This window comes from Elgaria multicarinata, chromosome 2, assembly GCF_023053635.1.
Source record: "Elgaria multicarinata webbii isolate HBS135686 ecotype San Diego chromosome 2, rElgMul1.1.pri, whole genome shotgun sequence".
In the NCBI taxonomy this organism is placed as follows: Eukaryota; Metazoa; Chordata; class Lepidosauria; order Squamata; family Anguidae; genus Elgaria; species Elgaria multicarinata.
The window spans coordinates 154,992,820-155,013,696 of NC_086172.1; the positions used below are offsets into that span (position 1 = coordinate 154,992,820).

Here is a 20,877-nt window from a genome sequence, read left to right on the forward strand (position 1 = left end):
TCCAATTCTTAACAAGTAACTAAGGGTACAATCCAATTTTCTGTCTCACCATGCATAAAGGATGGGCATTCCTATTACAAAGAATGGATGTTCAATAAGCTTAAGCTATTATATCATAAGCAGCAAAATATTGATAAGCAGTGAATGAAAATGCATTTAATAACTGGTACTAACATTCAAAGCTCTAAACGGCTTGGGGCTAGGTTATTTGAAGGAACGCCTCCTCCCATATGTACCTGCCCGGCCCTTAAGATCATCCACAGGGGTCCTTCTCCGTGAGCCCCTGCCAAAGGAAGTGAGGCAGGTGGCTACTAAGAGGAGGGCTTTCTCTGATGTGGCACCCCGGCTGTGGAATGAGCTCCCCAGAGAGGTCCGCCTGGCACCTACACTGTACTCCTTCCGTCGCCAGCTGAAGTCCTTTTTATTTTCTCAGTATTTTAACACCTAATTTAACTTAAATTTAAATTTTGCTGTTTTAATTCCATATTTTAACCTATATCAATTTCTGCTGTGTGGTTTTATCCTGGTTGTGCTTTTTATATTGTATTTTGTATTTGTGTTTTTAGATTGTTGGTTGTTTCATTATGCTTTTTATGGTTTTAATTTTTTGTGAACCGCCTAGAGAGCTTTGGCTATTGGGCGGTATAAAAATGTAATAAATAAATAAATAAATAAAATAAGAAAAGCCACAATTGAAAAAGTTATGTCCCAATTTCAGAAATGTACCAGTGATCCAGATGGGAGAATTCACAGTGTAATGCCCACTCCATGGTTCTTGGGCTGTCATCAAACCGCACCGGCCGAAGGGCAAATCTTCATAGTAACTGGCCACTAAATTCCAAGCAATAGTGCTGAGGAGGGGAGTGGGGAGAGGGGGAGAGAGAGAGAGAAAAAATCAGAGTTACGCAAAGAAATGCTGTAGCAAAAGTAAGATCAATCGAATCATAACGAGGGTGTTTCTTAAGTGTCATGGCTACAGGCATATCAGAGCAAAAATATCCTCTGCTTGCAGCCATTCCCATTTGGGAGAAAATCTAATCTGGTTGTCCAGAAATACAAGTTTTAAACCTACAGGGATTTAAAGAACAGCCCAATACTGGCAAAAGCAGACATGGCAGACATGCAATGGGAAGCACAACTTCCACTATTTTTCCTCTGTCCATGGACAGAGGAAAAATCAGTCCATCCCACAGCTGGCAGCGGGAGGAAAAGTAAAAGCTGATCTGATTGTTTTCCTGAGTCAGGGGCCGAGATAGCTTAGGGTATCCCAGGGACCATAGGATGTTTCAGATTCTCTTCCAGAGGCCCCGGGTACTTTCCAAGTTCAAAACAGCAACCTTGGGCAACCCCATAGAGGTCCAAAGGCGGGGGGCGGGGATTATGGTTGGTCGGGGATTATGGTCAGTGGGGCTGAAGGGGAATGCAGAAGGCAGTATTCACAGGTTTCCTATGGCCTCTCTGTTGCCTATCCATGCCAGGAAGTGAGCTAGATGAGCTCAGGGGTCTGACTTTTTTATTTGGAGGAGGAGGAGGAGGAGGAGGAGGAGGAGGAACAAGAGGCAAAATCCTTCCTTCTTCCTCCAACCCTGCCAGGCTATGGCTGGCATGGCAGAAGATAGAAATACTAACCCAATAGGAAATTAGATAAATCTTTATTAGACAAGATGCATGTCACAGTAGTAGATATATATATACACATCTATATCACCAAGCATGCCAAGACATACGCAGTCATGTTCCCATTCACGAAATTTTGGTTCAGGATTCGAGCCCAGCATCCTGCACCCAATTCATCGTTGAAAGTACTGTAGTCCTCTGAAGACCAGAGTTTCTTCTTGGTTAACAAGGCAGAAGGTACTGTTGTCGTGCCTGGGTAGTGAGCCCTGCATAATGGCAGAGAGGGAGAGAGAGAGAGAGAGAGAGAGAGAGAGAGAGAGAGAGGGAGGAGGAGGAGGAGGAGGCCTTTTAATTCCAAGCAAGCACTCTGAATACACTTTACTCAATTAAGATTAAACTTTTTCAGAGAACTGCAGAGGATCACACCTTTTTTGCAGTGGTAATTCTTGTTAGCCCTTTTTCCCCTAAAGAAGGTCTCCTGCTCAAAGGACCTCTGGAAAGAGTTTAATAAATAAATGAATATCCATTGGTGTTAGAGCTTTTCTCACTTGTTTACTTAAGGGATGCGGAAAGTTCTTTCAGTGAAATTCAATTTTGGAGAAACTTTTGGGGGCCACATGCCAGGGCTGAAGGCAAAAGGGCTGGGCTGGGGGGGGGTCAAAAATACAAAAAATACCAGCCTATTTTAGCTTAGAGCTCTTAGTGCCAGGAAGAAGCACAAAAGCCAGGAAGCCACCCAATGATCAATGGTTGGGGGAATGGGAATGGGAACAGGGGGAAAGGGCATGGCCATCTTCAGAGCACCAGAGGGCCAGATTTGGCCCCCGGGCCTGAGGTTCCCCACCCTTGGTTTATATCAACCTGTTTGAATGCAGCACACAGTCAACCCATGACCCAGAGGACCCAAGCACATTTCATGGACTTATGAACACTGTCAAAGGCTGCCATTTACACCCCACACATTTGAATAGGGAAAACTGATGCCAGTGCTTAGCATTGACATGGCACTCTGAACATTCTAAGGTGCTTCACATACATTATCTTGGTAATCATTGCAAAAACACTCTAAGGAGGTCGGTATTATCATTATCCCCATATCCCCATACTGCAGTGGACAAGCCTCTCTCTTTCTTAGTTTCAGCTTCCGCTTTGACTTCCTAGCAAATTCAGAGGAGAGACAGGATTTAAATTAGACACATCCTAATTCACAGTCAGTCTCTTTGCTGCTACAGTAGCTCTCAGCGGTTATTTATTTATTTATTTATTTAAAACATTTATGTCCCGCCATATATCATTAAGATCTCAGAGCGGCGTACAGATAAAAACATACAGTAAAAAACAATAAATATACACAGTTAAAAACAAATTAAACCATGATCCAAGTTAAATATATAATTTAAAAGCAATAAAAGCAGTTAAAACAGTTATTTAGATGATATAGAGTAGGTGATGTAGATTACGTTATTCCTAATCAAAACGCAAAACAACTGAATGACTAAAGCCGCTCAACAGCAGCCTTACCGTGTGTTGCATGCCAAGTTGCTTTTGAAACACAGAGCTGCGAAGGAAATATACCTCTAAAAATCCGCTATCTTCTAATCTAAAGTCTGAGCTATATACTAAAGTGTCTGCTAGGGCGGTCTTCTCAGTGTAACAGGAAGCCCTTCTGTAACCCACAGACAGACCAAAGATTCCTATCTTAAAGGCATATTCGTGTACATGTTTAGACAGGAAAAAAAGTCCTGGCTGGCTAGGGAATGCTGGGAGTTGTAGGAATTTGTTCTATCTAGATATGCATCGGATTGTGCCCTAAGAGAGAAACTGGACAAGTTTTGTCAAACGAAATGGTTGGGGATCAGCACTACGTAAAGCTTTTAAAGAGATAGACAAGACAACTTTTAGCCAGTGAACAGCCAAGTCTTGCCTCCAGTCCATGGTCAGCACCCTAGGCTGATCAAGCTAAACTTTATATGGCAACAAATTTCATTTATTATTTATTTTTATTTATTATTGCATTTATATCCCGCTTTTTTTCTTCCAAGGAACCCAAGGCAACATACACAATCCTCCTCCTCTCCATTTTATCCTCACAACAACAACCCTGTGAGGTAAGTTGGGCTGAGAGCCTTGACTGGCCCAAAGTCACCCAATGGGTTTCCATGGCCAAGTGGGGACTAGAACCCGAATCTCCTGATTCCCAGTCTAACACCTTAGCCACTACAACACTACTGCACTCCCCACCATTCTCTGAACCAGATTACTACCTAGAACAGCCTCGCCTAAACTTTGTTCCCTCTAGACATTTGGGGCTACCGTCATGACTGACCTTTGCCCATGCTGGTTGGGGATAATGGGAGTTGTAGTCCACAACATCTGGAACGGTGCCAAGTTAGGGAAGGCTGTTCTAGAACTCTGAATTAACCACACTTGAAATACAAAGATATGTAACCAGGCTGTGGACTGGCCTTCCTACACAAGCACTGTCTGGGAAGGGATGGGGACAGAAACTGCTTTGGAAGGAGGCGATTTCGAACAGAGAAATGGCCGGAGGGCGAGTGGGCTCAATCCACTCTCTTTTCTGCTCCAAATGCCTACCCCTGCTTCTGCCTCCCTGCAGGAGTACCAAACACATATTCAGTCTTGCAAGCATGTTTGGAACCTCACAGAGGGGAAAGCAGCATGGGGGAGGCACAATTTGGGGGCAGGAAAAGCTTTAAACACCCACCCATCCCAGTTGCTTTGAAACGCAGAAGGTCCCAGGTTCAATCCCCAGCATCTCCAGGTAGGGCCGGAGAAACTCCTGCCTAAAACCCTGGAGAGCCGCTGCCCGTCAGTGTCGACAATACTGGGCTACATGGACCAAGGGCTCAGTGAAAGGCAGCTTCCTATGTTTCTCTAGAGGGAAAGGCTCTCAGGGTCCAATTATGCACATCTGCACATATTTAGCTTTTTCGAAAGCTATAAAGAGGCACTGGGACAAATTTTTGTAACTGCCCTCTTCCTATTCCGGAAAAGAACACATTTCAAAAGTCGTTCATTTCTAGGATGTACCAAAAGTTTTCATAAAGAATGATGGGGGAAAGGATTGGGTTTGAAGAGATGCCCTACCCAATAATATCGACCACTTCACGGAGCTCAGGGTCAAGCAACATGAAGAACGAAATGGGCTCCCAGATGTTATCGCTGGCTACGATCCTCACTCGCTGAAGCTCTTGCTTATCCAGAGTATATCTTAAAAGCTTGGAAAATAAAGAGATGAAAAAGTTGCATTTCCCCTCCATTTGTAAAAGAATAAATAAATAACGGTTGCTGTGCTTCTTTCAGTACAGAGGAGCTGAAGTCTGGAAAGTACGCAGCTACAATCTAGCCACTTAATTGGCTTTTTTCAGAGTCTGCACAGATCAGGCCTTGGGAGATGGGAAAAAGCATCCTGGCTTCATTCACTCACATTCATAGTATAGGTTAAAAAAAAGAAAAGAAAAAGCAACAACCAAAAAGTCAACTATCTGTCAATGCAACTGTCCTGGCCAGCTGGTTGGCCACTGTGCGAACAGAGTGCTGGACTAGATGGGCTCTTGGTCTGATCCAGCAGGGCCCTTCTTATGTTATGATATTAGCCACATACAAAATGTGAGTTTGAGGCAGGCGTCCCCAACCTGACCAGATGTCCCAAAGTACAATTCCTATTGTCCCAAGATAGCATGCTGACTGGAGTTGGTGGGAGCTGTAGTGCAGCACAGCACATCTGGAGGGACATCAGATTGGGGAAGGCTGGATTGAGGACTTGCGCTGACGTTACTTTAAGCAGAGTTTTGCAGAGATATTAGACAGGCTTGTGTTCCTTTAGTGGAGGAGGGCGTCCAAGTCACAGCTTTGTTATGCTGTGCCAAGACCACTTCCTCCCCTGCAAGGCATCAGTGCCAATGTAAGGTTACGAAACCCACAGACAAGTATAGGGCAAAGCCAAAGAGACTGAGGCCGTAGCTAGACCTAAGGTTTATCCCAGGATTGTCCTGGGGTCAAACCTGTTCATCTGAGTGCCACACAGGGCATCCAGCGCTCAGGCAGGGATGAACCTGGGATGATCCTGGGATAAACCTTAGGTCTAGCTATGGCCTGAGTGAACAGATTTAAAGCAGATTAAAGAGTGACGAAGTGCCACTACCTTTAGTTACCTGCCTGATTTCTAATGGTACAATTGGACAAAGTTCCCAAGAGCAAGAGATGCAAAGGAACATGCCGAAGTAGACATATACAAGGGGGGAAGAAAGAGACCGGGCCGATTCCAGAAAAATAGCTGCAACAATCTGTTGCAGCAAAGACAAGGAGGGCCTGTTCAGATGACATGCTAAACCATGGTTAGTCCGCAAACCCTTTTGAAAGAAATGGTTAGTGAGTGTGTTTAAACTATGGATATGTAGCCCCCATGGTTAGGAATGGTTCACACGACACACTAAGCCATAAAGTTTAGCTCAACATGCTTAACCAATGTGGCTTAGCATATCACCTGTACAGGGTCACAGTCCTTGGCAGGCAGGAACGCCAGGAAAGCAACTTGAGGAGAAATAAGAAATCAGTATTTAGTTAACAATCTTTTTTTAAAGGGACTGAAAATTAACCAGGAAAAATGGGGGAAACATTTAAAACACACACACACACAGACACACACACTTTTCCCCACGCTTGCAAAATTTGGCCGGGTGTGCTTTTTTTCTTGAATTTTTTGGTTCTCCCCCCCCCCCATTCCCCCCCTCCAACCCTGCATATCTCTTTGCAAGGGCAATAAGAGGTTGCTCCCAAGGCAACTTCATTGAAGTAGGAAATGAAAGAAGCTATCCTTTCCCCACATTATTGTCCAATTCCGAGGGGCCTTTGGACAGTTTGGAGGGAGGGTATGTATGACGAGGGGAACTTGTTGTTGTTTATCAATTTCCCTACCCTCAAGCATGATGTAGTATCTCAGATCTAAATGTGGACACACCATGGAATTGTTTCCCATCCCAGTCTTTTAGTACAAGGCTTCTCTAAGGAAGAAGGAAGGGCAGTGCAATATCCAACAAATTCCACTGGCAGCAGCGGAAGGGCATGGAGTGCAGAGTGACTTACAGCCCAATTGCACCACAAATTCTAACAAACTCTGCCCAGTTTCAGAGAGGGGCCATAGCTCAGTTCTAGAGCACAGACTTTATAAGCATAAGTTCCTGGAGAGCAGCTAGATAGTGTAGGCAATCTTAAACGAGATAGACCCATGGTTTTATCAGCACGTCCCAAATGGATTGGGACAAATGATGCACCTTTATGTGCCAGACAAACATTTAGTCATGAAGTCAATACTAAGAATGTACAATAAAGAATGGAGGCAGATCCTAGCCTCCAGAAGGCTATCAGATTATTATTATTATTATTATTATTATTATTATTATTATTATTTTATGTAGCACCATCAATGTACATGGTGCTGTACAGAGTAAAACAGTAAATAGCAAGACCCTGCCGCATAGGCTTACATTCTAATAAAATCATCATAAAACAATAAGGAGGGGAAGAGAATGCAAACAGGCACAGGGTAGAGTAAACAGGCACAGGGTAGGGTAAAACTAACAGTATAAAGTCAGAACAAAATCAAGATTTAAAAGCTTTAGGAAAAAGAAAAGTTTTTAGCTGAGCTTTAAAAGCTGCGGTTGAACTTGTAGTTCTCAAATGTTCTGGAAGAGCGTTCCAGGCATAAGGGGCAGCAGAAGAAAATGGACAAAGCCGAGCAAGGGAAGTAGAGACCCTTGGGCAGGCGAGAAACATGGCATCAGAGGAGCGAAGAGCACGAGCGGGGCGACAAAGCCGAGCAAGGGATAACCCCTAGAACAGGGGTGGGCCACACGCCATCCCCTGTGTGCATGCGGCCCTACCTTCTTCTACCGCCACTGCTATGCTGAATTTGATGAGGGCAAAACAAAAACAAAAAGCTGGCAGTCTGTTTTCAAGATAAACTTGTCCTTTCTAAGCTCTGTAGCTGTTTGCCACTGGCGGCAAACAACCACAGGAGTTGTTGTTTTGCCAAGGCCACCAGCTTTGACAGGACATCACCAGAAGAGTGGCCCATACAGGGGTGTTGAAAGTGACCCCTGGAACCCCTGAATTTGTCCACCCCTGCTCTAGAAGGATTTTCATAAAATTAAAAGGACAACAACAGGAACTATGATGATGGGCAGCACTACAACTTTCCCAGACATATTCATACTATGACAGCTACATATTTCCCCTTTCTTTCACACCCCAAGTACACCCATTTCCAGCCTAGCCAGCCAGTGAGTCAACGTGCACCTACTGTAGTCATTACCAACCTGAACCTTAACTAACAGAGTTGATGAAAGCAGCACATCCTCTGCCCCTCTGCATTGAATATCTGGGGGTGGGGAGAAGCCACTATTGGTCAACAAGGATACAGAGCTTCCCTCTTCAGTTGGAAACATAACCTATCAACACTAGTGATGCTGCCAAGTTTCGTAATTATTCTGACTGCTGGATGAACCTTTCCCGTTTGTAATGCTCGCCTTCTTAACAAGCCTGGAAGGGTGGTTTCCAAATTCGCTAATAAGTTTGAAATTGATCACAAGCTTCTGAGCATGTGGAGGACTATCTAAACACTGTAATTTCTGTGCATGTGTTGCACTGGTTGGATTAACCCTATCCTTGCCTAACTGCATGCTGCATTCTTCCATGCCACCATTCATGCTCTGTGAAAAGGATTCAGCAGCACCCCACCCCGTTAATTTTTAGTCATCCTACAGATTCCTTAACGGATTCCCTCATCGTTGCCTCCACCACAGCTGACTCCAAGGAGGCACTACATGATTCCAAACCACAGCTTCCAAAATCTGATTCAGTGATGCTCATGTGCAAAAGCTTGTTGTCATGGAACAAGAGTTTGCTGTGAAAGAGAACCCTCAACCAAGTCTACATGGGTGAATTTATTTCCTCAGGGTAAGTTCACCCATCAGTAATCAACACTAGTAAGGCCTGTGTGCCCATAACGTTTTTCCAATTAGAGCAAATAGCTTGGGCGAGGGGAGATTTTCAGTGGGAAAATGGCAAAGACTTAAACACCCTACTTCTTTAACCATGGTCTAAATCTGGATCAGGGCTCCCCATATCTGCCTCTTGTAAAAGAAAAAAAAATATGATCAGGAATTCCAGTCACATTTATTTTGAGCCTGACAAACATACATTTAAAACATAGGTAAAGCAGCAGTTTCTGCAGCCGAAACTCTCCCCACAGCCTGAGTTCGATCCCAGCGGAAGCTGGTTTCAGGCAGCCGGCTCGGGTCGACTCAGCCTTCCATCCTCCCGAGGTCAGTAAAATGAGTACCCAGTTAGCTGGGGAAAAGGTAATCACGGCCGGGGAAGGCAATGGCAAACCACCCCGCTATAAGGCCTGCCAAGAAAACGTCAGCGAAAGCTGGCGTCCCTCCAAGAGTCAGTAATGACTCAGTGCTTGCACGAGAGGTTCCTTTCAAGACAAGAATATTATGAAATGAAGATGAAAATAGCCTCTGACTAAATCTTTCATAATCTATCCCCATCTAAAACAAATCACAGGCAAGACACTGTAAAACCTGAAGCATTTTTAATTAAGTGCAAAGATCCAGGTTCAAGCTGGTCATCACGAAAAACTTCCTGACTGTTAAAGCAGTTGACAATGGAACCAATTACCAAGGAAGGTTGTGGGCTCTCCCACACTAGAGGCATTGAAGAGGCAGCTGGACAGTCATCTGTCAGGTATACTTTAAGGTGGATTCTTGCATTGAGCAGGGGGTTAGACTCGATGACCTTATAGGCCCCTTCCAGCTCTACTATTCTATGATTCTATGATCCTATCAAGTACGCTTGTCATTTTAAGAAGTGGTCAAAAACAACCAATTATAAAATCATTTACCTAATATGAACATGCTGTAATTTACAGCCTGTCCAACAACAACTAATGTTAGGAGAATTTAGCATTAGTCTGGCTTTTAAATGGTACTAAGTGGTTGCTCTGAGCCCCAGTAGACAATGTGCAAAAAAGAAAGATATATATCTCATATATGTTGTAATCTTCAATATCACCCTGAAGTATACAGTTTTGGGTTGTTCTTTGAAGATGTCCCCAATGCCTGGTTAAACCCATTTTTAAATAATAATAAAAAGTAATTCTATAATATTTGATCATTTTGAAAAGCCATTTATCCAACAAATAAGGACATTTGTGTATGGATTTGTTATTAGAAGGATTAATAATTCTATTGGATGAACCCATAATTAGGTCAATGACAATTGCTAGCTGAATTGCTTTTAATTTAATCAGGAAGTTCATTGGCGCTGGGACAATTAACTATCATTAGACAACACTATGGAACAGGACGGTGTAGAACCTGTTGACAGAGGATGGACCAGTTCAGCAAATCAGGTGTGTTGCAGAGCACAACAAAATTGGCAAGTCATTAAGGAAGACCTTAAGGCCTAAGTATGATACGGAAATGGAATTACTAAATAAACGTAGACATACATAACCATTTCTGTAGCACCAGATCCAATGGAATTATATTATTATTATTATTTATTTATTTGTTTATTTATATAGCACCATCAATGTACATGGTGCTGTACAGAGTAAAACAGTAAATAGCAAGACCCTGCCGCATAGGCTTACATTCTAATAAAATCATAATAAAACAATAAGGAGGGGAAGAGAATGCAAACAGGCACAGGGTAGGGTAAACAGGGTAGGGTAAACAGGCACTGGGTAGGTTCAACTAACAGTATAAAGTCAGAACAAAATCAAGATTTAAAAGCTTTAGGAAAAAGAAAAGTTTTTAGCTGAGCTTTAAAAGCTGCGGTTGAACTTGTAGTTCTCAAATGTTCTGGAAGAGCGTTCCAGGCATAAGGGGCAGCAGAAGAAAATGGACAAAGCCGAGCAAGGGAAGTAGAGACCCTTGGGCAGGCGAGAAACATGGCATCAGAGGAGCGAAGAGCACGAGCGGGGCGATAGTGTGGGATGAGAGAGGAGATATATTTGCACAAAACTTTCAAAAGATAGAAAATCAAAGATGAATCTGGGGAAACACACAGCTAGCGCAAAATATCGCAGCTAGACAGCAAACCAGAACATTCTATAAAGACTATATAACACCGGTCTTAAAAGAATTGCATTTCTACACACTTCTGGTCGGAATTCAAGGTGTTGGCAATGACTTTTAAAGCCCTAAATGGCTTGGGACCTCAGTACTTGAGGGAGCGTCTCTCCCTATATATGCCTGCCCGAGATTTGAGATCTGTTGGAAGAGCTCTCGTCTGAGTCCAACCAACACGAGACATTATGGTGGGGAGCATGGGAGAGGGCTTTCTCTGCTGCGGCACCCCGGTTGTGGAATACCCTCCCCCTTGTTAAAACATGGCTCTTTATCAAAGCCTCTAAAGGCTAAATTCTCCATGGTCACACATAGTTTTAATTGTTTTTATTGCATTTAAAAATCTTCTGTTGGTTTTAATTTGTTAACAATTTAACATGTTTTTAGCTATGTAAATTATTTATGTTTATACTGTTCTGATTTTACCTGGATGGTGCCTTGAGAGTACAGTGATATAGGGTGGGATACAAATATTTTAATAAATAAACAGGAGGATCTTAAAAATTTCTTCTAATTCAGTTCTAAAACAGTTCACACTCCTGTTTTTAGGCTAAAAGTAGAAGTTTTCCGTTAGCATTTCATCACCTTCCACAAAACAGATTTTGTGCATTCTCATCTTGGAAATGGTGGTACGTTCCCCTAGCATTGAATTAGATTTAGAAAACCCTACTATGTTGCATAGTAATACCTATAAATGAACCTGGCTTTTCCATTTTTAAAAAAAATGTCATTTCCATAGACTTATTTCATACATTTAGCAAATATCACTAACCTAAGGAAAATTGAAAGAATAAAGACATAATAATGGAACCTACACATGTATATCAGATAACGTTTTTCAGTAATATCAGATTTTAATATAAATTTTCTTTTAAAGGGACACACGAAACGGTCTGCATTTCTACGTAGGAAAGGCAAGAAAATTGTGTCTAAATTGTCATCTTCAAGTGACGCGTGCATTCTCTACAAAGCAGAAGTAATTTATACCCCACTCTTCTGCCAGTAGGTACTCCGAGCAGCTTAACCACCAAGAGGTATACAACAAAAACATATATAACAAAGAAAAAGACATGGATTAAAGATGCTTCCACAAATAAACTAATAAATAGCAACTTAAAATACAATTTTAAAAAACGGTAGCAATAAAATTTTAAATATTAAATGCTTGTTAAGAAATTGCTTTTCAGCTTGAAGTTAGGAGAAAGCCAGAGGTGACACCAAATATCCTTTCCACAGTCACGCCTCCACCAAAAGGGTACTCCAAAGTCACGCCTCCACCAAAAAGACCCACTTTTGCATGTCCATTCACCCAACAGGCCACAGATGAGGGCCTGCATCATCACAGCAGATGATACTTTAAAAGTAAGCACCCTACGTTTATGGGCATATCTACAAACCAGATTTTATATCACTAACTGTCATGGCTTCCAAAAATACTGGGAACTGAAGTATGGTAAAGGTACTGAGACCCCCTCAGTTAGAGATACTTAGCTCTTCAATTCTCAGGGTCCCCTGAGGCAAGGATGGTCAACAATTTGCCTGTCAAAGGCTGCACTCCCTAATGGGTGAACGGGCTCAAGTCACCAGCGGGCAACGCCAGAGCCAAAAATGGGTAGCGCTCTCTCTCTCTCCCTCTCTCAAGGACTGCCAGAACAGGTTACTTTTCAGCATATTGCAAGATCCTCTCCCCTTCTCTCCCTAGTGTAGACATGCCCTGTGAAAGACACCCCCCTCAAAACACAGCTCAGGTGTAGAAGATGACAAAAGTATGCAAGTATCAAAATCAGCTGCACTAGTATCATTAGACTACTGCAGAATCAGAACTGGCAAGAGTGGCAATGTAGCCCCATGCAAGGATTTTATTGTGAAGTGTAAAATGCAGAACGGCCAAGCTTAACCCTGCTCCCCTATGCTCCCATGACTTACCCTACTATCTCAATTGCATCGTTAAGATAGGGATCGGCTAGCATTTCTCTTGTAATGTCCCACTCGCCATCCGCAGCAATGATGCCAATGTCCTTTAACCCCACTCTGTCCAAAGTTTTGCGAAGCACCTTGGTAACAGATAATATTACTTAAAGAACAGATAATATTACTTAAAGTACAGCTTTCAACATCTGCGAGGCACGAGATTATCGTAACAGAGCAAATTAAAAGGGTGAGGGCAAGGCAATCTGCTTCCCAAATAAAATGTTTTAAAAGCTAAGATCCCAGGCATTGAGTCTTTTAAAAATGTCTTTTAACGTGTTTTTTATTCTGTTTTTATTCTTTTATTCTATTTGTTCACCACTCCGAAATCCTTGAATGGGGAGCAGTATATAAATATTGTAAATAAATAAAATAAATAAATAACCTCCATGGTTTTCAATGGGAATCCTCTATACCATGGTAGGCAACATGTAGCCCAAGTGCAGCCCCCACCACCCCTAAATTCAGTAAAAAAAGAAAAGAGGAGGGGGGAGAAATGATGTCTGTTGCCACTACAGAGCCCCAAAGGAATCAAAGTTAGCTCACAAACAAATCCTTTTGTAAATGTTGTAGCCACTATGGTTGCCAGTTGAGGGGAGCAGGAGGGGGGGGGGGGCATGGGGAGGTCCAGGAAGCAAAAATGCCCCCCCGGATCTCCCAACCTTGCCCATCCCTCCTGTGTCTACTTACCTGGGACTAAACCCCATTGAATTCAGAATGCCTTACACCTCTGAATAGACATGCATAGGTTTGTGCTACAAAGCTGCTAAACTGTGCCAGTTTGCAGCCAGGCAGAGGGGGTGGTTCTAAGAGGCACATGAATTATGTCAGTCCGTAAGACTGAAGTATGACTTTCATGGTTTGATCCAACTGGGGCCTTGCACGCACAGCCAGCCTTGCTGGCCCATCCACACATATCTAGCCCCACCAGGCCACACATATCCAGCCCCACACACAGCCACAATGTAGTGCTTCCAGAGGCAAGCACCAAAACAAGAAAAAAATGCATGTTTCTGGAAAGGCAGGTCATTGCCCCTTCCAGAAACAAGCATTTATGCTTGTTCCAGGGTTTTTCTCCAGAAGTGCTACGTCGCATCCGTGTGTGGACCGGGGCCTGTGGGGCTGGGTGCATGGAGACTGGGGATTGGTGGAGCTGGATATGCGTGGAAGGCCCCAAAAGGATCCATTTAGTAACTACTGCTGCAAATGGTGCTCCAAGGCTCCTAATTCCCCAAGGATTTTGTTTTGCTTCCCAGCTATGCAGGTCTTACCAGTTCCTGTAACCAGAATCTATTGTGTGAAACCACAGCTCAGAACTGCAATCTGCAACTTAATAAAGCGAGTGCCTTAAAAGGTTCCCCCTAGCCACCAGTTAACCACAATTAAACCTCAATTCATTTGGGACAGAACAGGTTTGTGAATAGAGTACCCACTGCAACCAGGCAGGGAAACTTTCCTTAATGTTGTTCCACAAATGACTCACTAATTTCAAAAGACTAGTTATTATGTGTTGCATTAGGGCCAACGGGTGCTCAGGTGCCATCAACACCAACCTCACCTGAGCCATGTGATGTATGATTTTAGAAGCTGAGTGATGGGCAGATCAGGAACTCCACCATCCCCAGCAAGTCTAAGTCATTTAATCAGTGATTTAAATCATTTAAGAACTCTCCATAAAATAATTGAAAAATTATTAACTGAAGAGCAGAAACACTGGAAATTTTAAAAACCTTGGCAGCTCTGATTGTTAAGCATTAGAACTTGGGACTCAGAAGTGTATTAAGAGATTTAGAACTCATAACATTCTTTAACAGTGCAATCCTATCCATGCCTACTCAGAAGCAAGTCCCATTGAGTTCAATGGGGCTTACTTCCAAATGAACATGGATAGGATTGCAGCCTGAAACTTACTACTTTTTTTTAATGATACAGTAGTCAATATTGATTAGCTTGATTTCATACAGAACTTGATCAAATGAAACTGCAAACAGCACAGTACTTCCAGAAAATTAATGATCTTCCAAACTTCCATTCTATGTAATGTAAAAGTTATTTGTAGAAAATAAACCACACTAACATACTGACTAGGCAGTCAAATGATCTGCCTCCTACAGATAAGACCTTCCAAGAATTGTGTCAATGGCAGGATCTACATTACTGCTTTAAAGCGCTTTGTAACAGTTTTGACAACTATTGGGACCTGGGACACACTCCATACACAGTTGTGAACCGCCCAGAGAGCTTCAGCTATTGGGCGGTATAGAAATGAAATAAATAAAATTAATTAATTAATTAAATTGTCAAAACTGTTATAAAGCGCTTTAAAGCGCATTAAAGCAGTAGTGTCGATCCGGCCAATGTTTCTAAACTGAACAAAGCACATTAATAACACCTAAAACCTCTACGTAAATAAAGTTCATTTCACAATTTTTTATTTTTTATTTTTAAAAAAGAGGATAACTTTGTAACTATAAAGAATCCTATATACTTAACTAGGAGCAAGTCCCACTGAATTCAATGGGACTTAATTTTGGCAAATGCAAGAGCAGTGAGAATACGCAGCTGCCTCTTGCCTTCATTGCTCTAAGATCTTTACACACACACACATTCATACACTGAGGCCTTAGCTAGATGGGACAAAATCCTGGGGCGATCCCCAGGATTGTCCCTGTGCGTCCACATGACGCACAGGGGATCCCGGGATCAGGGAGAGATGATCCCTCCCTTGCCCTGGGATCTCACCCTCGCCTTTGAGCCTGCTTTTTCCACGGTCTCGGGATGATCCTGAGACCGCGGAACGTGTGGGTGGGCATCGCAGTTTGTCCCGGTTCCTCGCAAGGGGCTGGGACCCGCGCATGGGGTGCAGAGCTCCTCAGGAACTCTGAGCCCATCGGGGGTGGGGTGGGGGGAAATTAAGTTTAATTTTTTTAAAAAAAAAATACCTACCTTTCTGTGCACAAGCGTTTGTGCCCTCTTCCTCTTTAATATAAAAAATGGCAGCCACAACGTCCACGCCCTCCGATGTCGTCGTGCGCCACGTGTAAACAGAGGGGGAGATCTCGCGATAAAAATATCGTGAGAACTTCACCCCTCCGTCCCACTAGACCGCTAGGTCTAGCTGAGGCCAGAGTTTACATATTGTGTAGCATTGCATTACAACAGCAGCACTGGAGCTCATTTCGATTGGCCCTGCACACCAAGGTGTTCTTAGTCAATAAACACCAGCTTCTTCGAAAAATGCACTATCAAATGCATTTTAGGCACAATCAGCCTATGCATGTTTAGACAGAAAAACATCCTGCTAGGGAATGCTGGGAGTTTTAGGACCTTTTTTTCTTTCTAAACGTGCATAAGATTGTGCTTTTAAGCAACTAAGACCAAGCATTAGCTCCAGTGCACAAATGTAACACTAGCTCAATTGTTTTTAAGTGCACAGATTCTGCGAAACTGATTGGTATATCATCAAACCATGTCTAACAACAGATTCAGTATTAAAGTATATGTTGTACCCTTCAGAAAAGCCAAATCATGATAACAGCTAAAATTACAATTGAGAAATGACAGTGGGGAAGTGACATATAAATATTATGAACTAAATATAATAGCTTCTGTGCTGTATTGTAGGAAAATAAAATGTAAGAATCTTGTTTATATGCCATTAGAGAAGTTAACTTCCAAATTTATCTCTACCAATGTAACCAAATTGCATAAAATGCTAATTCTAGCTAAGTAGTCAACATATGTCCCCTGGACCATACTGATAGTGGCTCGATTTAGACACAACAATCCTGGTTGCTATTGGATCAGGAACAAAACATGTGGCCACAGATCCACTCCTTGCCCCTGTCCTTCCCTCCTCTCCTCAGATGCCAGACTTCTGTGAAGATTTTCTAGTTTCTTAAACAACAGTCTGGTGATAATGTGGTTTATAGGCTTCCTATAAACCAGGTAAGGAAACAAGGGTCTTGCCACAATTTCCTGGTTCAAAGATTATGGGAAATTGTGCTTTAAAGAAATCAGGTTTTATTGAAGGAACACCTCCTCCCATATATACCTGCCCAGACCCTAAGGTCATCCTCAGGGGTCCTTCTCCGTGAGCCCCTGCCAAAGGAAGTGTCAGGTGGCTACCAGGAGGAGGGCCTTCTCTGCTGTGGCACCCCAGCTGTGGAATGAGCTCCCTAAGGAGATTCGCCTGGCATCTACACTATATTCTTTCAGTTGCTCTTAATTCTCTCAGCATTTTAACAGTCTATAAATTTAATTTTAACTTTGCTGTTTTAAATTTGTATTTTAAATTTGTATTTTTGCACTGCTGCTGATTTTACCCTGGTTGTGCTTTTATATTGTATTTTATATCATGTTATTATACTGTTGGTTTTATACTTTGAAAGGTTTTAATTTTTGTGAACCGCCCAGGGAGCTTCGGCTATTGGGCGGTATAAAAATACAATAAATAAAAAATAAATAAATTTTGGTCTGGGACTGTTGACTGCATCAGGCCATAAACTCTAAACAGAAGATTTGGCCTACCACTCTCATGATCCCTCACCATTGGCTATGCTGCCCAGGGCTGATGGAAATTGCAGCCCAAAATCTCTGGTCAGGCCACAAGTTGCCCCCACCCTTGATATTTTGTAACCCACTCCCGTGAGTAAGTACAAGAAACATCTCAATTAATCATATATGAACTCCAATGTCAGAAAAATGTGTCTCATTTTACTTTGCATTCATTCTCCATGTAGTGACACAAAACACAGTTGATAAAGATAACTTGAAATGTTTACACAGCAGTAAAAAAAACACAACATGCCAATATGAATCAGTATGGAGTCTACAAATGCAAGCATAGTTTTAGCACACACGAAGCCATGCAGCTCCTCCTGAGTGGTTTAGCTGCAGTGAAGTATGCCTATTGCCCCACTCTGCTAAAAACTTTAGCTAGATGTAACGCATGCCACAACCATATTTTACGAAGTAAGCAAATGTCATCAGTTAACCTACCTTGATATATTTGCTGCTAAAAGATCGTTCGTTCCAGATCTTTAAAAAGAAAAGAAAAAGAACACAAATTTAGAAGTGTTATGAACTTGCTTAAGCAGAAGTAACAAAGCATTCATTTTTAAGACCGATTCAGGGATCTGGAAGGTCACTTGCAAATCCATTTCCAGACACTAGAACTGAAGTGCAAAAGGCCCCAGCGAGTGATGAAGATGACAAAATACATAAACAAGCATAAAACATACAAACGAAGATAAAATACATGAACTACCCAAAAGCTGAACAACTTTTTGTACAATAAAACCGGGGATTAAATAGTAAAATCAGAGAGTGGCATTCACTATGAGAAGATGGGAAGAACACTGTTGACTTCTCCTGCTGTCTAAAGCAAGGGTGGGCAGAAGGTAGATCTGGATCTATTGGCAGATGCCTGTGTGATCTGCAGCAGATCAGAAAGAATTTTAGACTGCCAATTATTTAATAATAGCAGCAACAAGTTGATGTCTTCCCCGCCACTTCAAATTATACTGCTGAGATGAAGGAAGATTGGGAAATACAGGAGTGGGGTTTTATGTGGAAAGACTGTGTGCTTGAATTGTTTTGAGTATCAGGACTGAATACTCACCCGCCTTTCCAAACAGAATTTTGAACCCTTCCTGGGCTCAGAATTCTTTAATTTTAAGTGTATGTCTTTTGCACCAGCTTTTGGTTAGTGGATCTTGAGGTTTTAGTAAAGGGGGGGACAATGAAGTGCTGGATACTGACAATAAGAGTAAGCTCTCTCCTCAGGCTGTAACAATTAGTACCAGTTGCCATGCATGTCATCATCAAATTGTGAATTTCCATATTCTGGCCCAGCATTCCTGGAGGACTCAGTTGCACCCAGGATGGGGCTGCTTCACCATTAACACAAAAGGAGGAAATCTATCAATCTTAATGAGAGGAACCTCTTTTCCTTGGCTTTGCCTGTTTTCCAACACAGCACAAAATTTGGCTTCCTGAAGAACTGAGCGATCACTTACACCCAGAAACATGTCACAAGTATGCAGTTTTCTATAAGCTTAGGAGCAAAGGGATTCCCTGACCCCATACTACAATCCAGTTATATATTTTTGCCTGGCACAGTGTTGCCTACTGCATTCTCCAAACATAAATCTTGAGATCTTCAGGTGACGTCCTTCTTTCAAGTATGCCAACTTCAAAGGCATATTTGGTGACAACACAAAAGAGGGCGTTCTTGATGGCTGCTCCCTGATTGTAGAACTCCCCCCTGAGGGAGGCTAGGTTCACTCCCTCTCAGCTGTCCTTCCACTGGCAGGCAAGACCGCTTCATTCAAGCAGGCCTTTGGTGTGTAAGCGGGTCTGTTAAGCTAGATGCTGGTTTTACTCTGTTGTTGTGTTTTTAATTATGTTTGAATGTATTTGCTTATTGTTGTTTTTATCAGAGATTGTTAGCCACCTTGAGTGCCATTTTTGGTAGAAAGGTGCGGTACAAATTAAATAAATAAATCTTCACAAACAGCAACCCAAATACAGCCCTTATATCACCTTATATTAAAGAAGTTGCCTAGTCACCATAGGTGATCAGGAAGTCCATGCAGGCAAGTGAGAGAGCTGGTGACAGAGGCTTACAAAGGCTTTAAAAAACAGCTTCTAAGCAGGCTAGTACAAAAATGTGCATGCTAGTCACTTTTGTGGGTTGCTTCAAATAGCTACAGCTCAACAGCCATCAAGAAAAGCCCCTGTGCATTAATGGAGTATAGAATCTCATCTGAATTCATCCTAAACCATGTATTTTTTACTTTTTTTTACTCACAGGCCAAGTGCATTTTAAGTACAGCTCAAAGTCATGCTACTACTTGTTTAACAGCTCTATGAGAACACCACTCTATTGATATAATGCATAATGCAGAAAAGAGGATGTTTTTCTAAAAAGTAAAATAATGGTAGCACAATTATGTCAAGTAGCTTTAGAGAGATTTCAAACACAAATTATGTCCAAAGAAAAAAAGCAAAGACTTAAAGAGAAGCTCTTTTACTAACCCCAACATAGTCAATGTCCAAATCATGAAATCTTTTAGCGCCTATAATCCAGGAGACAATATAATAGGCAGTAACATCTGGATGATCATATGGCCAGTTCTCACCCTTCCCAACCCATCCTGGAAAAGCCCAGGGCAACCCTGTAATGAGAAACAAAACACACACATGCACACAAAGGAGAATTAATTAAGAGTAATATACTAAACTCATACTTTTAGACAAATGACTACCTTGGTTAATTAAATGTGTACTGCCTGCTACATAAAATGCAAGGAAAAGTACCCAAATGCTAAGTGGTCAAAGTTATGGGAGATGTCTAGAAAGCACTCACATTACCCACATCTGCAGATAACATGGTTCAATCTATTGTTAAAACTGCACTATACTCCTGCAAAAAAACAACCACCTTACATTCAATACATTTCTTCACTAAATAAATATGCTCCCCTGCAATCCTAGCATCATAGTTTACACTATCCATAATGATGTAGCCGGCATACCCCATTATAAGAGAAAAATGAGTGGAAGAATTAATGGCAGCAGGGCCAGTATGGAATGATGGGTGGAGTTAAAAGTGGGGGTGGGAAGAGACAATGGGTTAGAGACCACAAAGTCAGATGAGTTAGGATGGAGGGTCAGTGAAAAGAATTAGGTACCGGAGTTAAGGGTTAATGACTAGAACGTACATAGTTGAATGAATGCATCAGAAAGAGAGAGAGAAGACATAAGTAAAAGACTGGTGGTAAGAAAAGACGTTAAAAAAGGGATCAGTAGATTGTCTCCAATGGTGCCCAACTGCCAGCAGAATGGATTCCCCCTCCCCATTGCAGCTCCCTGCATGTCAACTAAAATCTGTTCCAGAGGGTTGGGAGTCCCTCCAGAGAGTGGGGGCCATGAAGTGCAGGGGGGACGAGAACAAGGGCAAGTCCCATTGCATGAATATAAGACTGCTTGCATGATGTTAGGTGCAGCCCAGGGATGTTAGGTTGGGATATTAGATAGAACTGGCTTTGATATGTTTAGTGTATATAAAAGGGGGAGTTCTCTCCACAAATCAGTATTGGTGGAAGCCGGTTATTTTGAGGGACAT

At 42.3% G+C, this 20,877-nt stretch overlaps 1 protein-coding gene across 2 annotated transcripts in view; it reads right to left on the bottom strand.

Annotated features, from left to right (window-relative positions):
- GALC (galactosylceramidase) overlaps nucleotides 1-20,877 on the bottom strand; it is a 46,385-nt gene that overhangs the window by 13,653 nt on the left and 11,855 nt on the right. The window contains exons 5-9 of one of the 2 annotated variants that reach the window (XM_063117943.1): nucleotides 19,788-19,927; nucleotides 17,748-17,786; nucleotides 4,726-4,856; nucleotides 1,728-1,883; nucleotides 727-851 (exon numbers count right to left, since the gene is read on the bottom strand). In XM_063117943.1, coding sequence (XP_062974013.1) covers nucleotides 727-851; nucleotides 1,728-1,883; nucleotides 4,726-4,856; nucleotides 17,748-17,786; nucleotides 19,788-19,927 — 591 coding nt within the window. Of the gene's footprint in view, nucleotides 1-726; nucleotides 852-1,727; nucleotides 1,884-4,725; nucleotides 4,857-12,704; nucleotides 12,833-17,747; nucleotides 17,787-19,787; nucleotides 19,928-20,877 lie in introns of both variants that reach the window. The other variant, XM_063117944.1, reaches the window with a different exon arrangement.